Genomic DNA, 24728 nt, shown 5'->3' with positions numbered 1-24728 from the left:
TACTAACATTCTTAATATTACTATCTTACTACTGTGCTACTGTAGTTTAAATCTTTTTAGTTGTGAAATTTTAGAAGTTTGTACTTCTTTAGTAGTAATTATCTCTATGCAAATCTTATGTGCTAATTTTGTATTTCAATTTCACTGCTGTTACACCTGTAATTAAAAGACAAATGTATTCAACTTTACTTGAAGTTACTCCTGTGGAAAATAAAACTATTTCTGCCTTCAAGACATTGACAGTAAATTACCAGAATTCAAGTAGATTGTCTCAGAGAAACAAAGCTGTCAAAGAAACAACCTGATGAAGATTGTTTTAGTTTGCCACATCATACCCCTATGGCCTGTTTTCACAGGATGAAGGTATCAAGCTTCTAAGTTTAAAATTACCATATTAGTGCATCTTAGAAGTTACATCCACCTGCTGTTTTGAAAAGAGGTGTACTGGGTTTAGGTGGCACAGGTGTGGTAGCAAGGGGGGCTGCAGGGGTGACCTTGGTGCATAGAGCCCAGGAGCTGCCCCTGTGTCAGACACAGCTGGTTCCAACAGACCCACCACGGGACACAGCTGAGCCCATCAGGTGCCTCCTCTCTGATAATATATTTAACAAGCAGTAATAAAATGCTGTGCAGCAGCTGAGAGAGATGAGTGAGGGGAAAAAAGATGTGAGGAACAGTCCTGCAGCCAGCCAGGCCCATAAAGGAGGAGCAGGAGGAGGTGCTCCAGGCACAGGAGCAGAGGTCCCCTGCAGCCTCTGGATCTGCACGAGTAAACACACACATTAACTGATACACTAACATTCTTAATATTAGTCTCTTACTACTGTGCTACTGTTGTTTAGCAGTTAAATCTTTTTAGACCATGCTGAAGCAGGCTGTCCCCCTGCAACCTGTTGTGGAGCACGTCGGAGCAGATAGCCACACTATAGCCTGCGGAGAACCCCGCAGCAGAGCAGGTGGATGAGCCCTGAAAGAAGCTGCAGCCCATGGAGAGCCCACGCAGGGTTTGCTGGCAGTGCTTGTGACCCCATGGGGGATCCATGCTGGAACAGTCTGTTCCTGAAGGACTACCCCATCAGGAGGAGGATCCACACTGGAGCAGTTCATGAAAGACTATCACATGGGAGGGACCCAGTGTGAGGAGGAAGGAGCAGAAGAGAGGAACTGTTACAGACTGACCATGACCCAACCCTCAGCTGACCATCCCCAATCCTTCTACACCATTGTGGAAGAGGAGGTAGAAGAGTGAAGTTGAGTTTGGGAAGAAAGGGGAGGTTGGGGGAAGGTGGTTTTATTTTTCTCTTTGTTGCTATTCTACTTTATTTTTAATTGGCAATAAATTAAATTAATTTTACCCAAGGCCAGTTTGTTTTGCCTATTATGGTAACTGGTGAGTAATCTGCTTGTCTCAACCCATGAGCTTTTTCATCTTATTTTCTCCTCATGGCCTGCTGAGGAGAGAGCCGTTTAGTGGGCACCTGGCAGCCAGCCAAGGTTAACCCACCACAAAAGGTTTATTCATCTACAGACATGCACTATTACCTCAACCTAAACATAGGAAAACCAGGCCATTTAACCAGTTGACGGTAAACATTTTCAACTCACTCTCTCTCCTCTCACTTTGCTTATCCAACCCACATAAAAATGGCTGCCCTGGTTCTTGCCAGCCTAGCCTACTTGAGCGTTTAGCATTTAATGGCATAGCAAGATGTCCAATTTCCTCCTTCACGAGCATTTACATATCATCAAGTTTCCTTGATCTGGTTCTCATCCTGTACAAAACTAATGGCTTCTGAAAAACAGCAACAATTGCCTGCTACTCATTTAAAAAATCCGCTCACACAAGGAATACTTGCAAAACTGCTTCAGTCAAGTCACATTTCTGAGGCTGATTTTCACCATCACTTTTGTCAACCAAAGTAAGCCAATTTTTCACTACTGTGTTTTAGTCCAAAGCAACCAATTTAAACGGTTTTAGGGCTGAAGTGTCTCTAAGCTACAGGTTGAGATCCACTGCTAAGTAAACAGAAATACATAAATGCATAATCTAGCCAGAACCTGTACAAAAGAGATCCCTTCTTTTCATTATAAACTTAGGGGAGAAGTTGTCTACAGCTACAATGATATAAAAGATGATGGGTGACTTGTTGAGGGTGGTAAGCTGGCTTCAACTGAAGGAAGGAGAGCCCCCAAGGTAAAAAAAGGCCACAGACCCATCTTACCCTCTCATCATAGTTTCCCATCCAAGAGCTGAAGACTGTTGAGATAGCTACTGGGCAGCAGATGAATGCCAGCTTATGGTAAGTGGCAAAAGTAGTCCCAGTGCTTAAATACAGAAAGGGAGGAGCTTTCTCATACCATTCTGAAAGGAAAATACAGCTTAGCTTTTGCCGAGTTTTCTATTTATCATGTACCACATGAAATAAACTCAAGGAGTTTCCTACCAGAGAGCACTGAGAAGAGATTTTACAAAAGCCCGCAACTGGAGGCTGAAGCTAGCTAAACAGTTCAGACATAAGGCACCTAACCACTCTTTCATAACTTTTTTCAAATTATTGTTTCCTATCAAAAAAAGAAACACCCCACCATCACACACAGAAGCAGCAACATCCCTGAATAAACCATGCATGGGCAGCTTTCTAATACAGTTACTTAAATTTACCTGTACCTATTGGCTTTGAAGCTTGTATTTGTTCCAGAGGCTCAGACCAGACTGACAGAATTAGTCCTTTCTGGACAACCTACCGCGAACTTTCAAGACTGATTCTTAACAAATTTCTGAATTTTTTTTTTTAAAACTGTTTTGTAAATGGCCAGTGATGCTTGACACCTTGCTTGAAATACAGGTAGCAGTGACTAGATCTCCCTAAATTGGCTTATACTTCCTGCTCAAGTCTCAGCTCTACCCTTGGGGCACGTTCTCAAGCTGCATCTGCAGAACCATAAAGTGTCATAGCCCAAGAGAACCTCTTCTGCCGTGAACAGGGAAGCCTGACTAATCTCTAGGACTAATTTATCCTCCAAGACTGGAACAGATTTTCACAAAGACCGAGAATCCATGTTCTATCTTCAAAACAGAAGTCACACTTACGCAACTTCACATTGTCTAGCACACAGTTTTGTGACAGCACTTAGGGTTACTGATCTTGCACGGCTTTTTAACCATCCTTCACAAAGACCGCATATCATCCTGCACGCTCCCGCCAGATTATTATCAAGAACCAGGTTAGGTTTAGCCCTCAAGGAAAAAAGTACTGAACAGCATAACCATGCAGGCGAACTCTTCAGCGGCTATGTCCCATATGCTACAATTAGCTCTGTATAGACTTGTTAGATCTTGTCTATTTCATTACTGTTTTTCCAACAGGTTTGCAACCCAACCTAGATTGAACAGACATTAAAGACAGGTCTTGCTAACGCAGAACAGCTCCACTCAGCTCAACAGTCTGTCACTTTGTGTATGATAGCTGAAATTCTACTGTTCATTGCACCTATCCCAACACTTACTTTCTTCAAATGCATACTTTTACTTGACAGGCAATCTGAAGGTACAGTGACACACTCTAATGCTGCATTAGATTGTGTAACCACAACATGTACAGTCCTCCTTTGCAAACACATGCTTAAATTGATAAAATACTTATTTCTGAAGCTCTTTTACCTATAGATATGTAAGAGTACCATATATGTTAATAGAGAACATAATAGATTCTCAAAGCCATCAAAAGTCAGAGAAGAACTCTAGCATTAAGGAAGAGAAAAGACTGCATGTAAATTGTTTCAGATGAACGCAGGGGAATTCCAACTAGCTGCTTACTGCCTCCACTAAGAATAAAGACTTTTTCTACTCCCATGCCCTTCTATCTTTAAAATTACCAGCTGCTTGTTTTTTGTGTATTTCACAGAATAAGAGACACAATACTTTTTATGAGAAATAATAAACCACAGTAGCAGATGACTAATCTGCTTCTACTGAACGGGGAAGCAGATGGACACTGAAACAGTTCACAGAATTTTCCATCCTGTTTTTCTACCTGTGATCTACAATAAATTTGCTCTCAGCTATCAGTTTTGCAAAGAATGCTTAGCTTTGCTACTGGTGACTCTTCCACACGGCATCTTCTTTCAAGAAGAACCTTCCTCTCCAGGGAACCAGCCAGGGCCCTCATTTTAACATTTCTCAGCTCAGATAATTTTTACATTCTTTGGCCATGCGTATCTTCCACATAGCTCTAACTCTAGCTGTGTAATTCCAGCATCACTTAGCAGTATTTCTATCCAAGCTTAAACAAAACATGAGTGCAATGAATAAAACCAATTCAAATATGCCTTTAATCACACTGAAAAATCAAGTGTCACTGATTAAGTTTCGCTTTTATTTACAATGACAGAAATTTACAACAAACTAGATATCCCTTATAATTAAATTATTTATTAAAGGTCAAATCCTGAGTTAGCAAAAGTTATTGCTTCACTGAAGTTGCAGAAATTGCTAACAGGCATTTTTATATTTTTGGCTCCCAGTACGAATTCTTCACAAGCACTTTTTCAAATCTTTAAATCAGAGGCAAAACACAAGATAAAAATCAAAACTGAGGAAGACTGTAAGCGTCAGTGCAGCTTTAGTTAACTAGCTGTGCATCAGCTAGAGTACAGTACGAAACATTTGTTAAGATTCAAGACACAAGAGTTATAAACTAAACCTCCATTTTTCAAATCATTAATAGCACTTTTTTTTTAAAAACAGTAAATGTGTAATATAGGGATTGTAGTTTCAAATCAGATACAATCAAGTGAGTGATGATTAATGCACATGTTAATGCAGAAAGACCCACTGGTTTTAAGATACTGATGGCCAGTTCATTATGATGACAGTAATTAAACCATTACCCTAGTCCATGAGTCAGCTGACAATCTTCATGAACGTACCTTGCAACAAATTAAACTGGTTCTTGCCACTATTGTACACAACTACAGAACAATTTGAAGGAAAAATACTTGATGGGGGAGCTGCCGTCTATCACAGCTCATACAAATTAGTGTGTCACAAAATTTTCTTTAACATGCCCTGCAAACTTCCCAGTACTAGCATGTTTTTACTCGAAATAATGATGCGTGCAAAAAATCTGCTTTGCATGCGATTTGCACTGCTCATAAGATGAACAAAATACTAATCTGTACAATCTGTAGGGTGGTATTGATGTCACAGAACGTTTTATATATAGTTTGGAAAAAAGTATGAAGTTTCTTCAGGTACACAGAGTTCTTTGAATTTTAGAAACTAACATTAACTATTACACTGCACTGAAGAAACCTGGGAGTATAAAAAACCCAAAGAGGTCAGTGGCTTCTGAACTCAAAGCTTTAAAACTGGAAGATATTCTAAATCACTTACAGTCATTTATAAAACCCATCCTGTGGAAATAAAACAAGAGCAATCCAGAGATATTAGACATCTTTTTAAAGATGACTCTTCTTGGTATTTTTCCTTATGGAAAGCAAACGGTATTTTAAGAAACAGTTAAACATATTAGCAAAGTGCAATACTGTCACATTACTAAAAGCCTCTCCAGAGGAGATACCAAAAATTAGCCAATTCTAATAAATTAGAAGATAACTTGAAATTTAGAGTAGATTAATAAGACATCCATATCAAGGAGTGGGGACTTAGCACTCTTAGATACAAGAGAGCAAGTCACATGTTTATGTGCTGATACTGAATGATCCCAGGAGGAACAAAACTACACGATGATTGTTAGGTCAAACTTACCCACTCAAGTTGTAACACTGAAGAGACAGGCAAAAGGGTAGGAACTAAGTTTTTAAAAGAAACATATTATTTGGAAAAGATAATCTAGATAAATAATTACCCCATTCCATCATAATATCAATTTTTCTGCATTGTGCATTTGCCAAGGACTGAGAATGCAACCTACACAAGCATCGCTTTCAGTGACTTTATCCAGTGACAAAACTAATGTTTAGGACTTTGCCACCTCAGCCCCCCCACCATGTGAACAAGCATCTTTTAGCTGAAGGTCTTACTTTAACAGGACGGATAGGATTGTTAGGCTATAGTCCCCACATGTGCGTGAAGTATGGTTCTATTTTACATAACATCAAAATAATTTCATGAGGCCCTTTCATTACATCGTATTGCCACCATATTATGCTAATGTTACCTCCTCAAATAGAGTTTTCATTTTAAGAAACCCGCTAGTCAAACTGCCATTTCAGTGGAAGAACCAAGGTGAACTGTATTCACATTGACACGAAGTATCACTATATCCCCAAGACAGCAGTAGTCAAACTGCCAAAGAAACACCATTTGTCACGAAAGTACTTTAAATTCTTCTGAAAGTCTCCAGCATCTTGTTAGAACGTGTTCGCTACAACAGCACTCTGCGTCAGACAGATTATCCTATTAGTGCTGCACTACTGTCAACATTAAAAGACAAAAAGGTCGTAAGTGCAGGACCAACCAGAAGAAAAGGTCCAGTTTGGAAACCTCTCCAGTAAGGCATAGAGTTGAGGTGACTTTTGATCTTCCCCAAAAAAGTAATGTGCTGCTATGGCGAGGGAGACTATTCCATCAGAATGCTTTTCTGGGGCCTGAAAGTGAGAAAAGAGCAACACAGTCTTTATGACTGTTTATGGCTTTTAAACATAAGATCAACCCAGATGCACTTTTCTACAGACTTAGTATCTATGCAACAAACGTCATCCTGCAGCTCTTTGTCCTATATGTTAAAACACTTCCTATCTTCAAATATATCAGTCTGATTACATGATGAGTTCAATCTGAATTGAACTTGCAACTAGGTATTTAGATCACAGTGCCTCTGACATGTTACATAGCTTGCACATGCTCCAAATTCAACGTTTGTATCTGTCCATTTTGCTGACAAATCAAGACATGGACTCCAACATAGCATTTATACTGATCCTTCTATTGTGAATCCTTAAGATGAAAAGCCTTTTCTGCCTAGCTTTGCCACTATCAATCTTGCAAAGCTCGTCACACTGCAGATTCCTGTCTGCCTTTATCAAGTACCCTCAGAGGATTATTTGGTTAAGTGTTTAGACTGCCTGATCCAGGAAGGAACAAGGGACTTTCTGAACTTTCAAAGGTTCTTGTAATACTTACTCAAAGAATAAGATACTGTTAAACCTATAATAAAAACATACAGATCTGAAAAAAGTTCTTCACTGACAAGCTAATGGGCAGGGGGATCATAAATCCCTCTGGAACAGCAATGCTGGAAGCCTTGCTTCCAACTGAAAATAATATAAAAGAAAACTTAGAAAACAAAGCTTTTACAACTCTCTTCAGCTTCAGGACAGGTAAGTTTCCTACCAAGGACTCCTGTAATTTCTCAAAACCAAGCAAACGAAATACATGAAAACAAAACTACTCACAACAGGAAAAAGAATTCTGAAATAACAGTAATAAAGATAAAACTTCAAGAACTATGAAGTTAAGATCAGAGAAATCCAGACTTATGACCTAAGACCCTGGAGACAGGAAAAATATTCTCCCTCTGGCTGTTCAGCAAGTTAGTGGACTAAGCATCAAAAATATATGTGAGCTGATACATAAAGTTGAGGGACAAATTACAAGAGGGAAGCTAGAATTAGGATTTGTCAAATAAAGCAAAGCTTAAGAAAGTTATTATGACATTTTTCACATAAGAATGCAGAAATGGTGACAACAGGGCAGACCAAAGGATCGCCGGGTTTCCAGCAGCGGCATACTCACGGTCAGTTCCACCCAGAAGTGCCACGGCGTAGCCTGCAGCCCGTGGGAGTAAAACACAAAGTAGTCTCCTCCTAAGCTAGCCACCGGCATACCATCCCCAAGAGACCAGGTGGACAGAGCTGACCCTTCATGTGGCCGAACATACACAGACATGTGACTTGGACCTGCAGAAACAGGTATGTACCTAGATGTATCAATGGACGGAGGTAGAATAACCATCTATTTTCCTATATAGTAGCATGTTATCTGTGTATTACTTATCCATGTCTTCCAAACATGATACAACTGTCTGTTCTACAGAAGAAGCTTCAATTATTTCTAAGTGGTGAGATAAATGAGATGATGACATAGGAGAGGGACAGAACTATAAAATGGACTTGTACTTGCTATAAAAAGATAAAGGCTTGCTCAAAATAGACAGGGTTATCAGTCTTCCAAATAACAACTGCAGCACAAACACCTACAGCTTCTGGTGTGTTATGAAACTGAATTAATTCATGCTAATCTCACAAAGCTCACTATCTTGGGAATGGCACTAGAACCTGCAGCACTGGAGTCAAAACCTGATTTATTATGACATAAAAATAAACACAAATCACAAACCAGAAGCTTCAGTCACTCACCAGATACTTCAAAGCTTAACCTCACAGAGTGCCAGGGCATCAGCTCCTTGGACAGAACTTTAAAGTGAATGGGGCTTCTTGGAAAAATTTCTGGAGCAGGAAGATACCAGTTTTTCCTGTAAAAAAAAGTTTTAACATATTCTCAATGCTACGCTCAGAGGTACTAAACACAAGAAGCCAAGAAGTTGCTTTTGTATAGTATAGCTGACTGTGCTGTTACTAAATGAAATATTCAAAAGCTACTGATTCTAGCAGAAGGCAGGTGAAATTAGCAGCTTATGGCCAGACAAATATTTAGAGGGCACATTAATAGAAAAAGAGTCACCAGTGTGTTCATTCATTACCTTCATCTGCCTTAGTTTACAAAACAATAAAATAAGGAAGAATATTTGCATCTTCAAACTGCTACACTTTTGCTCACAGGATTCTTGGGGCATAACAAATAGTCACAGCAGCTTCTGCGGAGACCAGCTACTCTAGACTTCCTCTGCTATCAGCTAGGGTGAGGGGGGGAAAAACGGAAGAGACATACATACTCCTACTCTGAACTGCCCTTTAGAAGACCCTCCCTTCACCTTTTTCTTCACTGGTGCTGACATTGATTTTCCACACATCAACTTCCACAGCTCCTGCAGCAGACCCAGCAATCTCTTGCAGAGGTGCTGGCAGAGATTTAAGTGTCTTCTGAAGTGGAAGGATTATTTAGATCATGATTAACCTTATTTTTTCTTCCCTTACATAAGCAAGATTGCATAAATGACCAAGGTGCTTTGGCAGTAAGTGCTCAAGCAAAGCAGTGTTCATACCAACCGGAACATGAAATGCACTGGCAGAATCCAAGGAAGGCCACAGAAAGGAGCCTGCTCCTCACATGGAGTTCTAATGGTGTCGTTGATTTCGGGTACATGGGGAGTTATGTGAGATATTCCATTATAATCAAATCCATTAATCCATATACCAGAGTCACTTTTAACCACATTTCCATCTAGATCATGAAATCTTCTGCTCGTGTGCTAGAAGGAAAAAAAAAAAAGATGCACAGAAAGATGATGGAGCCTGTACAGTTTGCAAGAGTCAGAAGTGACTCTGAAATATCCTCCATGTCAATCCTTAAGGTCTACTGCATTTTCAGTATGCACTGAACATGTATCTGAATATTATGAATATATATAGAGAATTACTCAGATAAAAGAAACATACCATAAAAACAACTACATTCAGAAGATGACTGTGCCTGTAAGTATTTGCTCATCTCCCATCATGTTCACTTTTTAAATTATCATTGCTTTCCCAACTCTCCCACTTAAAACCCCCTAAAAAAACGCTGCTCTTCTGACACAGATGAACTGAAGACAGAGATTGAACAAGGAAAACATTAGCAATTCTTTCAAATCCAGGAATAATTGTTAGAGCTTTTAAATCAAGCCTCTTTTTGAGGTGGGGGGCTGAGGGCAGTGTTAAGCTTTGAAAAAACCAAACACACTTGCAACCAACAGAGGCAAGACGATACGCAAGGCTTTTCTTACCTGGAGAAAGACTCGCTTAGGCTTTGGATTAGCTGCATCAGAACTGTAAGGAAAGAAGATTCCACTACAAACGAGAATCAGAGTGACTACAAACACAGTAGTTAAAGTTATTAGCGTCGTTTTTGTACTTTTGACAAGGTAAATGAAGTTAATCTAGAGAATAAAAAGACATCCCAGTTATAAAACTGCAAGACTTAACAACCAAGACGCTATTCGTATAACTCTAAAATCCAATTATGGAACTGAAAGTACATTAAAAAGATATCATTGCAAGTACTACCTGACACAAGACACTTTTTTGTAATGTCAGTATTTAAAAACAAAAGGAATAAAGTGAGTACTTCCCCGAGCTTTCAAAAATTTCCTATTTTTTGAAACAGCTGCCAACAAAAACCTAGAACCTTTGTAGCAAGGGCAGCAGGAAAAAAAAAACCCTGAGAATTTTTTTTGGAAGTGTAGTATATGTATGGTTCAGCCACATACATACACTTCACCTAAAATGAATGCCTGTTCAAACTCCAGCATTAAATTGCATATTTTACACCAATCTTTACTACATCATCACAGAGCAGATATATTTTTGTAACCCTTGCTTCAATGACTTTTCTCTGACTAACACAAAAAATGGAATCTTTGGCACGTTTCCTAGAAGTTTCCTGTAACGTTTAAGATATTGTCAAATTATCACTAACTTCAAGTATTAATTTAGAAAAACATTGATTCTGAACTCTAGAGAAAGCTTAAAAGTTTTAAACAACATTTACAAATTCTACTTACAAAATAGGATGACAGAATCATAGTGATGACCACAATAAATCCTGCCAACACCACATCTGGTAGAATTTCTGAACCACTTCGTCCCATGATAGGCGTAAACATTTCAAATACAGTCCAATTAAGATACATCATATACAGATAGGGAACAAACATTCCCAGCATGTACATCATGACAAACTTCATCGTGGCACCTGAAGGGGACACAAGAAAACCCGAAAGACAAAAAACCGTAAAAGCTTAAAAGGACATAACGCACAGTTTTACTAATATATCCATATACTGCTGCAAGGCCCAATACCCGTCCTCATCCCTGACATGGATATGGAAAGGGGATCTCATTTTGCATAGCCAATGCCAATAAAACTCTTTCAAAAACACCACAAAACTATTCTTGGATTACAAAAAAAAAAACAAAACACAAAACAGGTGTTCTGTCCCAAACACTGTTTAAATATTACAGTACTTTTTAAACAACCTTTACTGTCCATCAAAGTATCTGATCACTTATTAATAATCCCACACAGTATTATTCTTTTTAGCCTGAAATATAGGATGTTTTTTCAGTGTTTTTTTTTTAAAGAGCTTTTCCATACTTTCAAACTGTTTGTAGTTCAAGAACACTTTTTTTTGTTACAAAAATGTCACATCGTTTCTTTGACTATTCAAATTCAAAGTTCGGGATTTCTTTTGCTTAAATAATAGAATTTGAAGGAAAACACTTAATATACAATAGTAGCGGCAGATGTTTTGAAATACAACCTTGCCCTCCTCAAAACTCATACCTTTTTGGCTGAATTCTTTATGGATCATCAGCTTAGCGAGTAAAGGAAATGATACCCATAACATAAAAATGAATGCTGAACAAAGGCCCATCTGAGTAATCACAGCCAATGCTGTAGACCAAATCATCAATGAGGCATCAAAAAAAATATCTCCCAGGTACTGCTCATTCATATTCTGTAACAAAAAAAGCAAATACACTCATTACTGAGCATATTCCATGCATCACACCTCATGAGAACACAAAGAAAAATCCTTATTTCTTGCATATAATTGTTTTCCTTGGACAAAACAATTTCAACAAGCATCATCTCACCATTCTCTTACCATTTAGAGTTATCCATGACAGTATACTTTTTTTATTTTTTAAATCTGCTCTGACGTAGCTTGAAAGAGACTATATGGGCTGGGGCAGAGGGAGGAAGGGAACGTAAAAATGACAATACCAAGATGGAAGGCTAATGTTTCAGGTACACAGGAAAATAGGGCCTTTTTATAAAAGGCATTGGTATTTGTGAAGCATATAAAAAAGTTATGTAGTACTTGTGTGTGAAAAAATTATCTGTATCTCCTGAGATTCTAAACCTGTATTTGAACAGCAGCTGTTAATACACTTCTTATACAAGCAGTGTTACTAGTGCACAAATATTATACTGGTGCCTTTATATGGCATGCCACAGCTCTCACTTCAGAAGCTTGCTTTATATTATTTGTTTTGAGGAAAAGACACGCATGGGTCAGATAATACCAGATACGTTTTCAAAAAAGAAGGAAGTTTAACCATCAAAAATGTGGTTTGTTTCTGTGGGGGTTTTTTAAGTTACATGGGCAATGCTGCAGTGTTTGTAGTGCGAGATTCTTAATTGTGAATCCTGCTAGCAGCAAGAAGGACTGCTTGCGTGAACAATGGCTATCAGAAAGCACCTAGTTGTTTCAGCAGGCTGAGAAGGGAAAGAAAAAAAAAAAAAAAAAAGGAGGGTGGGAGAAACATATGAGTTGCCAAACCTATTTCAAAACAAAAAGCTTATTAATTCACAAGTTCTTGAGCCACTAACAGAAAACACCCAGGCATTGCCTGTGATAGCCAAGAGATTAGCTTCCAAAATTTTTATGCAACTCTTTAAGTACTCTTAATGTAAGTTACAGAGGCAGCATAAACTGTATGGTGTACTGCAAGCTACAGCATGCAAGAAATTTAAGAGACTCATGATACGGAGTTGGTTGATCTGCTGATCAGACAATCAGCAGGCAAGAAGTAGATCCAGAGCCTGGAACAGCTGAACAGTTAGCGAAAGTACACTCTCCCGTCAGCTCTTCCAAAAGACTAGAAAATGGTAACATTGCATCTATTTTATAAATGGTTCATCTTTTCCACAAAAGGACACCACTGCATACATGTATTTGTTAACATACGTACACCAGTTAACACTCCCCTTCCCCAAACAATTAAAAAACCCACTTCCAGATAAAGACATGATGGAACCACCCTGAACCTTCCATACAATCAAATTTCAGTAAGTTCTTAAAACTTCTTCAAGTACTTGGATGAAGCTGGACTTGGCTGACAACTTAGGCTTCCTACATTCCCTTGCCCAAAGCTTGTACCAATGGCCAAGCAAAGTAACAGCAAGCTGAATGACCAAATATTACTGCGCCTAAAACCTAAACCTAATAGGCTCAAGTAGTCGACTTCTGCCCTATTTTTTCAGGCACCCCACCTCAAGGCCCTGTTTGATTTTAACACAAAACCATTAAACTATCATCTAAACATATGGGATTGTTATGAGGTATAATTATGACGTTATTATGCATGTTAAATCGTGTGGGTTAGTCCACAAAAAAGAATTCTAAGCAAAAAAGGTAGTTAGACATTAGTCATGACAAATGACAGCAATGGAAAGGTAACACACACCAAATCCTCACCAAGCCTTGCAGGGGCCTAAATGATGTTTACCTATTGCAGAAAAGAACATGGACTATCAAGGGCTCTGCTCCACCTCCAGCTGTGGTCAAAACAACTAACTATCAGAATAATGAGAGGGAAGGGTGACAAATTTTCAAGACAGCTTCATTTAGAAAGCTCTGTCCAGCACAGATTACTACACTAGAAGAGGGCATGACCAAACTAGAAATACTGACAGATGTAAGAAAAAAGCTCTCATATGAACCATCTGAAAAAAAAAAAAATTCGTATTATTTGCTTAGAAGGTTATGAATACAAATGACATCACCAAAATAACACGCATAATAAAAGGACAGAATAAAACAGAGAGAACTGGAATTCCAAGTTTCACAACAAAATGTAAGTGATAAATTACATTAAATAAAGAATAAAAATATTAAGGATATATAAGCAGGTACCATACCAAAATAAATTATTAAATTTAGGGAACCTGTCATACAAGTACATTCAGAAGCAAGAATCTGTAAGATTCAAAGAACATTCACGTATATATGTAGATTCTGTAATTATCAAGAACATCAAAAGGTATCAAACAACCTAAATTCTCCAGCTGTTGCTCTACTGTCTTATCACTGAAGTGATGGCAGGAAAGGAAGGTGCAGATAAGGAAAGAAACAGTACCTTATACTGTATTCTCCTAGGCTTTTGCCTTTTTTTCTGAAGCAGGTCCTAAAGGTCATTAGCAAGGAGAAGGCCTTAAATCACGAAGCTCTTAAGTCCCTGACTTAGTAGAGCAATCCCTATGCTTAGATGAAGCAATTTTTACAGCAACATTTTAAATACTTCTGTCCAAAACAGAAAACTTTTTGCATCTTTTTAATCAACTCAAAAATTAAGTCTTCTATATATTAAACACTACATTACGCTTCAACATTAGCAACGAAGCCAAGCTTACCTTGTAGAAGAACTTCTTGGCTAGCGTATGCACAAGAATGAGCATAGTTGCAGCTGCAGTGCCATACAGAAACACAGAAACATAGAAATGGGAGTACCAAGAAAGAGACCGTCCAATGACAGAGACGAACACCGCCACTATAAGGACTGTCACCAGTGTGCAGACCCAACTTATCAGTGTTAAGCCGAATGCAGTAAAGAATTTCTTCAGATTATGAATAGCTATGAAGAATAAAAAAAAAGAAGTTTCATTCAACAGTCACGTATTCTACTCCAGACTATCATCAAGATTGTCACTACCCCACAGTATAATTGCTTTAATGACCAAAATAAAACTACATGAGGAGTCCACTCTGAAGATTTCTTAACAGCATGGTCTAAACCACTTATCCTATTTCTTTGCAAATCTTTTTGCAGTCTTCCCCACTGTAAGATTTATTCCCAGAGTACTACTGTATTTTGCAGATTACCATGTTCCCAATAGTAAAAATTTCGCTAGGGAATCAGTGGAGCCACTCTACCATCTATAAAGTCTCAATTAAAAAAAAAAACAAAAAACAAAACCACAAAAAAAACCAACCAACAATTGGAGTTGCTTTTCTCGTAACTTTTTCTTACTCCAGAAATGTTTGCTGGATTTTGGGCAGGGGTGGGGAGGTGTTTGGGGTTTTGTTTGTTTGTTTGTTTTAAACAGGTATGTTCCTACATATACCTGAAAAGGTCCAACTAAAAGATTTAAGTTGTTTTAAACCCTTCATTAAGCTTTTTCCCACTTGTTGTTTTCTTATTTGCTCCTGCCTATGGACAGGTGTTAAAGAAACATGATTCTGAAGCTCTACCTGTGCTAACAGAACAAAGAGTTTATATAGATAGTAACCAATTTTTTTTTTTTCACTTTCAGATCTTTAAAAGATTTCATTTTAATCTTCATGAAAGGATAAGAGACATAATCATGATTCATAAATGCTAGACATCTAGGCCTATCATAGTCTTTTCTTGATCATAATTATTCACAGGTGAGAGATTTAAACACAAAGCAACTCCTATGGCATGCTGCACACCTAAAATTTATTTCTGAAGTTTACCTAAAAAGATGCCTTAATTGCCTGAACACTTCTTCATCTACTAATTACTATTCGTTAAAGAGTAATGTGATTGATTTTTTTTTTTTTTTTTTTAAAGAACCACACTTACCTCTGGTTTTAGGCTGTAATACTTTCTTGCTTAAATAAAGAAAAGCAATTGCTGCTGTAATATAGTTCATGATGGTGCCGACACGAGCAGGATAAGCCAGGACAAATAAACCAAGTACATCAAAGAACACAACATTTCCATGTCGATACTCAAAAGATTTAGCCAACTTATCTGATGTTGCTAGGTATTTTAGGACTGCTAGAATATTGTCACCTATTAAAAAAGCAGATACACAGCGTAACTACATCAGGGTTGATGGATGAGTACACAGCACTCTCTTAAACATAAGCGTTCTTAAAAATAAAACTGTATTGAAATATCCTCACAGATGTGAATATACAACTGATTATTCTGAAGTAGGTATTTGATGGTATGCACAGCATAGTATTTCCATGAGTTAATCTATACAACTGTCACTAAAATAAGTATACTCAGGAAGCTTTGTGTATTTAAACACTGTTGCAATGAAGGGAGTAGTCAAGCTTTCAGCCCATAAGCCTTTCTTCAGGTCTGATATTAAAGCACTGGACTTCAAGGCTAACCCATAGAAGAGTTTATAATTTCCTAATGTTCCTCCGCTTCTCCTTGCCACTAATAACCTCTCCATGTTTCAATGACTATGAATTACCTGTCTTTTTTTCCCTAGATGACTGTAAGGTAGGAGACAAGGCAGCTATTTTCCTTTGTAGCCTACAGGTACCAACCACCTTTTCCTTTCCTGGAGTACAGCCAAAAGACGTGTAATCAAATGAGCGCAATTGTTCTCAACTTTCATTTTGCATTTACTTGACCTGTAGAAGTGATTACTGGCTGAAAGGTTTGTCTTTTTTTTTTAGCTGTGATTTGTTTAGCAGGAGATGTTCTGTGTAACTACCATCACCAGTAAAATCATCTTTCCAACAGGAATTTAGAAGTGTTACTTTCTGTCTTGCAACTGCATTGGCGCAAGAAAGTGTTTAAAACTTTTATTCATGCTGGTCATCTAAGCTGGCTTCTGTAGAAGCTTAAAGAAGGAAATGGTCAAAATCCTGAAGGCATTTAGGATTATGTTAGTTTTTCCTGGGAAACTAAAGGTCTTACTGTAATTTTCTTATACTGCAGTCTGTCAAATAGCCTGCTATGAGCACAACCTGTTAGTAGAAAATAAATCCTGTTTATCCACAGTCTGTGTGCTACCACATAAGTTTGACTGAGATCCATTCTAAAAGAAAAACCTCTGTTGGCACTTCACCATAAGCTTCTCACACTGAACATTAATCAATAAGAGGACTTACTGAGAGAAAAGGAACACAAAACACTGAACAATCAGGTATCAATGGCTAGATTATAACCTTGAGTAGATTCCACAGTCACTTTCAAATCAACAGCACTGGATGCTGATAAAGTTTATATTCCCAAGTTGACCAAACATACTTCCTTTGTATTTTAAACACATGCATTCAGTTAACTCTTTGGTCTTTAGAACACGTCCAGCATGTTCTAAATGTGTAATTAAAATTATGAATTTCTTGCGATGGTAGTCTTAAGAGCAAAAATAAAAAAGCAGCTACAACACTACTCTTTAGTAAATTACTGAATTCTTGAAATACCAACCTGCTCTCTGAATGGAATCTGTTAAAATTCTGTCTGATGTGTCATATTTTGTATGATAAATGTAGCCGTTTTCAATAAAAGCCAAATCTATTCCTACAGAGAGAGAAAAAGCATATTTGAAATCATTTAAAAACCTAAAACCTCAAAACAAACACGTGAAAGCCTCAGATATATTTCACACAAAACGTGGCTTTCTTTGTAGCCCACTCACTATCCTTAAAGATGAACATAGTCTGCTTTGTAGAAGGAAGACTAACTGGGATTCCGTGTGTATTTAAAAAAGGACACTTTTAAAACATTTTAAAATATCTGTCCTTTCTGATTATTGATTTGCATGACATCTGTACACAAACTGATCTCTACTGGAGAAACACATGAAAATTCTTAATCATCTCCGCTTCAGAAAAAAAGCACCTTCAGAACAAGGTGCTTTCCAAACATTTACTAGTAAAACATCAATAGAGATCCACCTTGAAAAGCAATAAAAACCAGTAGTGTGGAACTACAGAAACACTTTCGCAAAATACCAGATGTGTTCTTTTTACTTCTAATTTGTAAATAGCTTTTCAAATAGCCAGTCTGAAAACTCTTAAAAGTCCAAATAATTTGTAAAAATAAACAAAAAATATTTACAAAAAAAAAAAGGTTTTCTGCAAGATTAATTATACATTCAGTACAATATATATCCCAAACATACCCCCCCTCAGCTGTATATGCAAAAAGCTGCTGTCTGCAATCTGAATCCTCACAATTTTGCAGAGGTTTAGCAAATCAGACCTCAATTCTACCAGTGGACAAAGATGAACGAACTAGTTCTTAAATTCAATTATTTCATTTCTATTTGTTTAGAAAAAACAGAGGTCAGTGAGAATTAATTCACCATTTATGATCCAGGTATGATTCTGAACAAATAAAGAACACATTATACAAAATCAGCTACTTTATTTTCAGGCTAGAAGCGTACTTTGGAACAGTTCAGAACACCCCAATGTGTTTTGTTCTAAGAATCAATTCAGACTTTTCTTGAAAGTGACCCCAATGACAACCTGTGCCAGACAGCAAGGATTTTACAGAAGTTTACATTCCTTTGAATTGTGTTTGCATTGTGTGTTCCACATTTTTTCCCACTGGTCATTCTCTGCTGAATAGATAGCAAACTGTAAACGGATTAGCAAAATCAAAAACTGCTGTCCTGTGCTTGATTATGACAAAAAGAAAGTAATGAAAATACATTAATTACTAAGTCACTATCTTTAAAAAAGATGATTTTGGTTTATCCATTAGGTACAGACATTTAATTCCTGCAAGCAGTTTATTAGCATCATTACCAAAATGTTTCAAAACAGAGTATTTAATAGTGTACTGTTAATTCCCGGAGTGTTTTCCTGATTTTCAGGAGACTTTTCTACCATGTAGCGTCTTTCTGGAAAATAAGAGTCTCCAAAAAACATCCTTAACAACCCACACGACAAACCAAACCTAAAGGCTCTTGCCTTAGGAAAAAAACAGGAAAATTTGCTCCCAAACTGAAAGACAAACCAAGTTTGAGGACCTTCACATAGTGAACTGCAGAACAGTCTCCTTGTTATAAACTGAAGATAAATGGTTGCATAATGCACATTGACATGTCTTCTGATAACATACCTGGAACATTGCCAAAATCCCTGTAGATACGGAAATCTGTATCTGCTGGGATAATACCACTCTGAAATATTTCCTGTGCCACCACAGAGGCAAAGGGATGTTTGGCTGCAACTACGTATGCTTGTACCAACCAAGGATTCTCAGGTCCTAACAAAAGATGAGTAGAAAGTTCACAACAAATACTTTTTGAACTTCAGTTAAGATATGTATCTTTATGGTAACAAATAAATAACACAAAGGAACTCACTAGAGTTTTAACCTTGTTGCCCCACAGGGTATATACTAAGAGCATTTCTGTTGGCTGAATGACTCACACTTGAGAGAAAGAATTTGTTACACTTGGGGGGAAAAAAAAAAAAACCCACTGATGCCTTGAGTGTTCAGTGGCAAGAGTAGATAAGCCATCTCCCAAAAAAGACCCAGCACTAATAAAGAAGTTACACCCTTTAGCAGAGTTTCCAATCTATGTATCACACCTCAAATTTGTTGTTTAGAGAAAAGTCTCCCCACTAAAGCATTCAACGCATGTAAACAATTAAGCAGTTCCAGCAGTAGAAGGAAGTCTGCAGTCCAACTAGGATGGAGCAGAAGTTTTGCTGCTTCCTGAGCAGCAGATGGAGTTCTAATGCCAACATCTCCCTGCAAAGATTTTGAAAGAACTGCTATGAAAATTAAATAAAGCATACAAAAGATATACGAGATACTCAAATTTGTTTTTCTCCTTACTATCTTGACGTAAAAGGGAAATGTAGATTCTGTAATTCTGTTATACACAGGCTTCTCACCTATGAGGCAGTTCTTTAGCCTGCATGTATCTAAGGATGGAGAGCAACTTATTTGCTGCACAGGGCTGGGAAAGAGGCACAGAGGTTCTCCTGTCTTTTGCTGATGAGTCACTTTGAATACTCCTTCAAGTCTACATTGTTTATTATCAAGTTATCCTGGTGTAGAAACTGGTCACAATAGCAAGCTCATACCTGTTTGAAAAACAAGTTCTTTTCCTCCTACACCTGCTGCCTCCAGGTTAATAAAAGCTCTAATTGACTTGGCCCACTCATGTTGTGTAATGAAGCCGTGACTAGCCTTGATGGGAAAACAAAAAAGATATAGGTCAAATATCTTCCAGATCAGCTTAAATGTTATTTTCCATCATGTACAATCATAACTCAAGATTGGACAAGGCACCCAGATCACTTACAACACAAACAGATACAGAAAATCCAAGTCTTCTAATTAAATTAATATGGACAATATTCTTAACCTAAGTATATTTTTCCCTTTGAAATAAAATACATTTTCCTCAGAATGTTAAGACTGGCATTAACTAGTATTTCAACACATAAAATACAAGCCACATCTGCCATTACTCTTTCCTTTGTCAGTCTTAATACACAGCTTTAATGTATGTTTTATAATTCTGGCATATTCTCACCTGCAAAATATTTTCTTCTGCACCATTAAATAAGAATATGACAGCATGCTGCAGGGGCTCTGGTGATTTTGAAAGTGTGTTAAGTATTTCAAGCATCACTGCACAGCTAACAGCATCATCACTGGCACCTTAAAATAATCAGCAGAATAGTATGGCTTACAACAAACACACAGAATTGCAACAAAGACCAGAGAAGAAAAAAGCTTTATGCTATCTCAGTCACTTAATCTACCTGAGCTACAATTATGTCAAGCTTTAGTATATTTTCTGCTACTGCTTGTACCCTGTGTCTATACTAGTTAAAAGCAACAGCAGAAAGAAAAATAATGTTCAAAAGTTGAGCAAGTGAAGTACAAGATATCAGATCCAATACTACTGTTCAAGGAAAGTAGACTAACCAGGCTACTAAGCGAGCAAAGTGATCCTTACCTATTTTTCTGAGAACAATACAAATAAACAAGGACATAATTTTCACTTACAGCATACTCAAATCTTAAAAAATAAGCATTCCCACACAAGTCACCCTAAAGCATTCTACACTGTTACAATGCATTCAAGTAAGCGGACAAAACCTCAAAGTAATGTAAGGCCAAGATTGCAAAATAAAGCAAAGGAAATACCAGAATTCACACCTTTAAAACATTCTTAAAATGAAAGTATACATTATAATACAGTATCTTCATGACCAGATGCTTTTCCACCACCCTTCTTTCTTTGAAGAAAACCCCTTTTGCTCTGAGCTCAGCAGTCTGTCCTCTTTGAGTTCCTCATCCAACACTATTCTAGATTTACTCTCACTTCTCACACCTCCTCCCATGGCCTGCCATTTTTTTTACCTTGATTAAGAATCCATTTTTTAGCCAAGGTCTCCTAAAGCCCCATTTCCCTCACTTCGGTGCAAGCTGTAGCATCTCCCTGCCCCACTCTAATCAATAAAATTTGGGAGCAAACAGAGAAATTTAACCACACTCCTTTAGGCCTGGGTTGCATATATGAAGCCGACATGCACTGAGAAGACGACAACAGTGTGGTCAGGCCCAGAATGCTATTAGGGCAGACTCATTAGCTGCTAAAACTGTTTAATTTACACATAAAAACCCCAGCTTTTCCAAAGCTTGTAACTTGGCAAAATTTAGACATATCTGCCCATTCTGTGAAAAGGGCATGTTCCTGATACAAACACAAATCTCAGCCTAAATTTTAGCCTTAGCTTACTGTACCGAAGTTCTTTAGAATAAATAAATAAAACAAAAATCTTTCCAATACACTGTTCTCTAATCTGTTTTTCAGAAATTAATGCCTTGTTCTGCCAAAAGCTTTCCAAAAAGCTCCTCAAAAATATCTGATTTAAAGCCCTGATTATACTGCTACCCAAATTTATCAGCAGTCTACTCTTAGCCACAGAGTTCTTTTATCTAACTTACGCTGTGTTGAAAACTCAGCAGAGAAGTGATTATAGTTTTCAGCAAGATTAATCACTTATCTGCCTCGCTGTGAAGCTAAGAAAAATAAAAGTTACTGGTTTCAACAGATACACAGATTTACATCTGATTAAAGCAGCCATGTAGCCATAGACTATGACACAAGCTCACAGAGAAAATATCATCCTCAAATGCTTCATACACAGCAAAACTGATGGGAGGTTAAAACAGATTTTATGGCAAATAATCAGTAACCTAAGAAAACCATGTTACCAGCTACGTCCGTGATGGTAATTTTAGGGATGTTTCTGCCCTCAAGTTTATTAGAAAAGAATCAAATAGGCCATATAAAAAGAAAATTAGTACCATTAGAACAAGAGTCATGTTTTAGGAGTTTACAGTTTATGTTTTTCCTTCACAAGGAACTCAAGCTTTCTAACACTGAAGCTCTAATGGTTTACTCACCAATGAGTTTTGTTTTACTCATTTTGTATGCATAAGCATCAACAGCAGATTATGTTTTATTATCTGATTTTCAAATATATTACTCATCGATCACTGAGTCCTGCTGATTATGGTTAAATAACACATTTTTGGTAATGAAAAAAAGTTGTAAGCGAATAACTTACAGAAATACAGAATAGAAAACAAAAGATTCTTGCTTAGGTTACGTGCAAGTTTCACACTAAGAAAACGAAAGACAGAGCAGTTCCTCACTGTTGTGGTAAACGGCTAGGTGCTTTGTGATTAAGGGCAAGCATCCAGGCTGATTTCTAGCTCTTCCACAGATTGCTGTATAATCCTATACAAATCACTAATATTTTTTGGCACCTCTGTGCAAGGTTGGTGAAATATTTTACTGTCTGAACTGTAAAGAAAGTAATTGCTGTAGACATAGTCCTGTGTTACAGAAGTGGACACACAATTTACATAGGGCATCAATTTAAAGACAGTGTTCAATAATCATTGTATTATGCTTGTGAAGTATTCCCTTTAAGTCTAGGCAGCCATACATAAACTATATACAGAGTAATTAGCATCTCTGTAGTTCCTAAATCACAGAGCATATATAATAATCATGCAGTTACTAAGCTTAATTTGGAAACTCATCTTGCCTAAATATGATTGAGGAGAAAGAGAAGTTCTGTATACTATTTGTTGGCAGAAAAAAAGACACAAAGAGTATGGCAAATGCTTTGCTCCTCTAGCTAATACTCAACTGTTTGCTCAATAATGAAGACTATTTGCATGTGCTAAAGAACAGGTTTACCCCCAAAAATAAAATATTGTGGGGGGTGTAAATGAAAAAAGTTCAGTAAAAGCTGTGCTCTTGGTGACTGGAATCTGTAGGTATTTTTCAATTGTGTAAACAGGCACACACCTGTGGCCGAGTGTTACAACAAATGTTTTCATGTGGTTTTCAGTTCCCTCCCTTCCTGGCACTGTTAAAACCATGTATTTACAAAGCCGTTTACACCCTTGCTGCAATAATTATTTAACATGATTAGATTTATAAAAATGCAGAGGGACAAGAATAAGAGAGTACGCAACAACGACAGTGAAATTAGCAGCAAGAGAGCTGTACACATTACCTGTACACGCTAGCTGTACCTTAATCTTTGATCACTACAGTCTTTTGAGACCGAAGCTTTGAATGCAGAAAGAAAAAAAAATAGGCATAGCTTAAAGATATCACACTAAAAATTTGAGGTGAAGTATGATACCAGCAAAGGGAGGGGAAAACACAGACTGGTTAGTGGGGGTGGGAAGAGTCTCTGGCGCAAAGCATCCTGCGGAAGGAAAGCCAAGATTAAGTCATTACACAAGTATGCAAAGACGTGAACGACAGGTGGAAGCAGCACAAGAACTACATGCATAAGCAGTGAATTACAAGAAAGGGAGATATAACCAAACTTTCTAGAAATCTAAATATAGTATCTGTAATTTGCTGCTTACCAGAAAGTCAGAGTGAAATCTTGATTTTAATAGGACCAACCTGCCACACTAAATACTGAATCTCACTGAAATCAAGCAAACTAGTTGACACATGCAGTATTCTAGCATGTGGCTATAAGGCTACTTGGTATGAGAAGAGAGTGAGCCAAGCTCTGTGGCTCATGTAATATATAGAAACTCAGAATGAACATGTGGACCTACCCGGGGTATTTGGTACGGAATCAAAGTGACAATTGGATAACACTGCATGCTCAGCTCCATTTCGGGGTTCCAGCTTCACTACAACATTGGTTATGTTTGCGTAGTAGCTAGTAAAGCCTCCTAAAAAGTCAATGCTGAAGGAGCCTGTGGGCCTCTGTACGTCTACAGATATCTTGTGAGCATCTGTGCTTTCTCCTTCTATTGCCCTAATTTGTTGTAAGAGGTAGTTAACTGCAAGAACTTCATTTTCTGGACTTCCAACTGTTCTGGGCCCAATTGCTGTTATGTTGTCAAGATATCCCCTGTAAGAGATAAATTACACATTCAGCATCAACACGTTCAACATTTAGTATGCAACTTATCTACAACTGTAACTTTTTTGTACTTTGTTCTATTTCAAAACTCACAGCAAGTGGAAGAGACTAAAGCCAATTAGACGGTAGCTGTAGTCAAGATGCCAAAGATCATGATGGTAATGGGCATACAGTACTGATCTTTACTCAGGGCTCCTCATCCTATCTATCACGATATTAAACCAAACTACTGGTTTCGTGGTTGGAACATATAAATCCAAAAAGAAACAAAAGAGTAAATTGAGAAGCTAAAGATTTTACCTTTAGCAAGGTTCTGCATATGCACACATGCTCTTCCCTGAATGTCTGAATAAGCACACTCTTAGCAAGACTTACACCAACTAAAAATTTGCAAAGAAACTTTCCCAGACACCAAGTACTTTATACTAGGAGAATTAAACTACGGAGGAGGCACTGTTTGACCTGCACATCTCAGAGGTGGCCAGTACGAGAGCGGGAGCCCCGGCAGTACTTTTACCTACTTTCTGCGGGCCTCCAAGCCAGCTCCGAGCTCTTGCCAGGGCAGGGAAAGGCACAGGCGCTCTGCACAGGACAGCAGCCCACCCACCGACGGGGGAGGCCCCCACCGGCTCAGCCCCCCGCCGGGACACC

The 24728-nt window shown here is 37.8% G+C and overlaps 1 protein-coding gene across 1 annotated transcript; it reads right to left on the bottom strand.

Annotated features, from left to right (window-relative positions):
- Positions 1 to 6303: 6303 nt before the first annotated feature.
- On the bottom strand, positions 6304 to 24065 carry ERMP1 (endoplasmic reticulum metallopeptidase 1; the record flags this gene model as incomplete). Its single annotated transcript, XM_009583564.1, has 14 exons — positions 6304 to 6612; positions 7760 to 7923; positions 8383 to 8498; positions 9193 to 9395; positions 9909 to 10061; positions 10686 to 10876; positions 11468 to 11642; positions 14324 to 14544; positions 15517 to 15729; positions 17110 to 17202; positions 18754 to 18900; positions 19731 to 19836; positions 20186 to 20313; positions 23764 to 24065. Coding segments are annotated over 14 exons (2377 nt in total), but the record flags the coding sequence as incomplete, so codon positions are not given.
- Between the last annotated feature and the right edge of the window lie 663 nt (positions 24066 to 24728).

Source organism: Fulmarus glacialis, unplaced genomic scaffold (assembly GCF_000690835.1).
Source record: "Fulmarus glacialis isolate BGI_N327 unplaced genomic scaffold, ASM69083v1 scaffold2928, whole genome shotgun sequence".
Taxonomy (NCBI): Eukaryota; Metazoa; Chordata; class Aves; order Procellariiformes; family Procellariidae; genus Fulmarus; species Fulmarus glacialis.
This window is presented reverse-complemented; position numbering and strand designations above follow the sequence as displayed.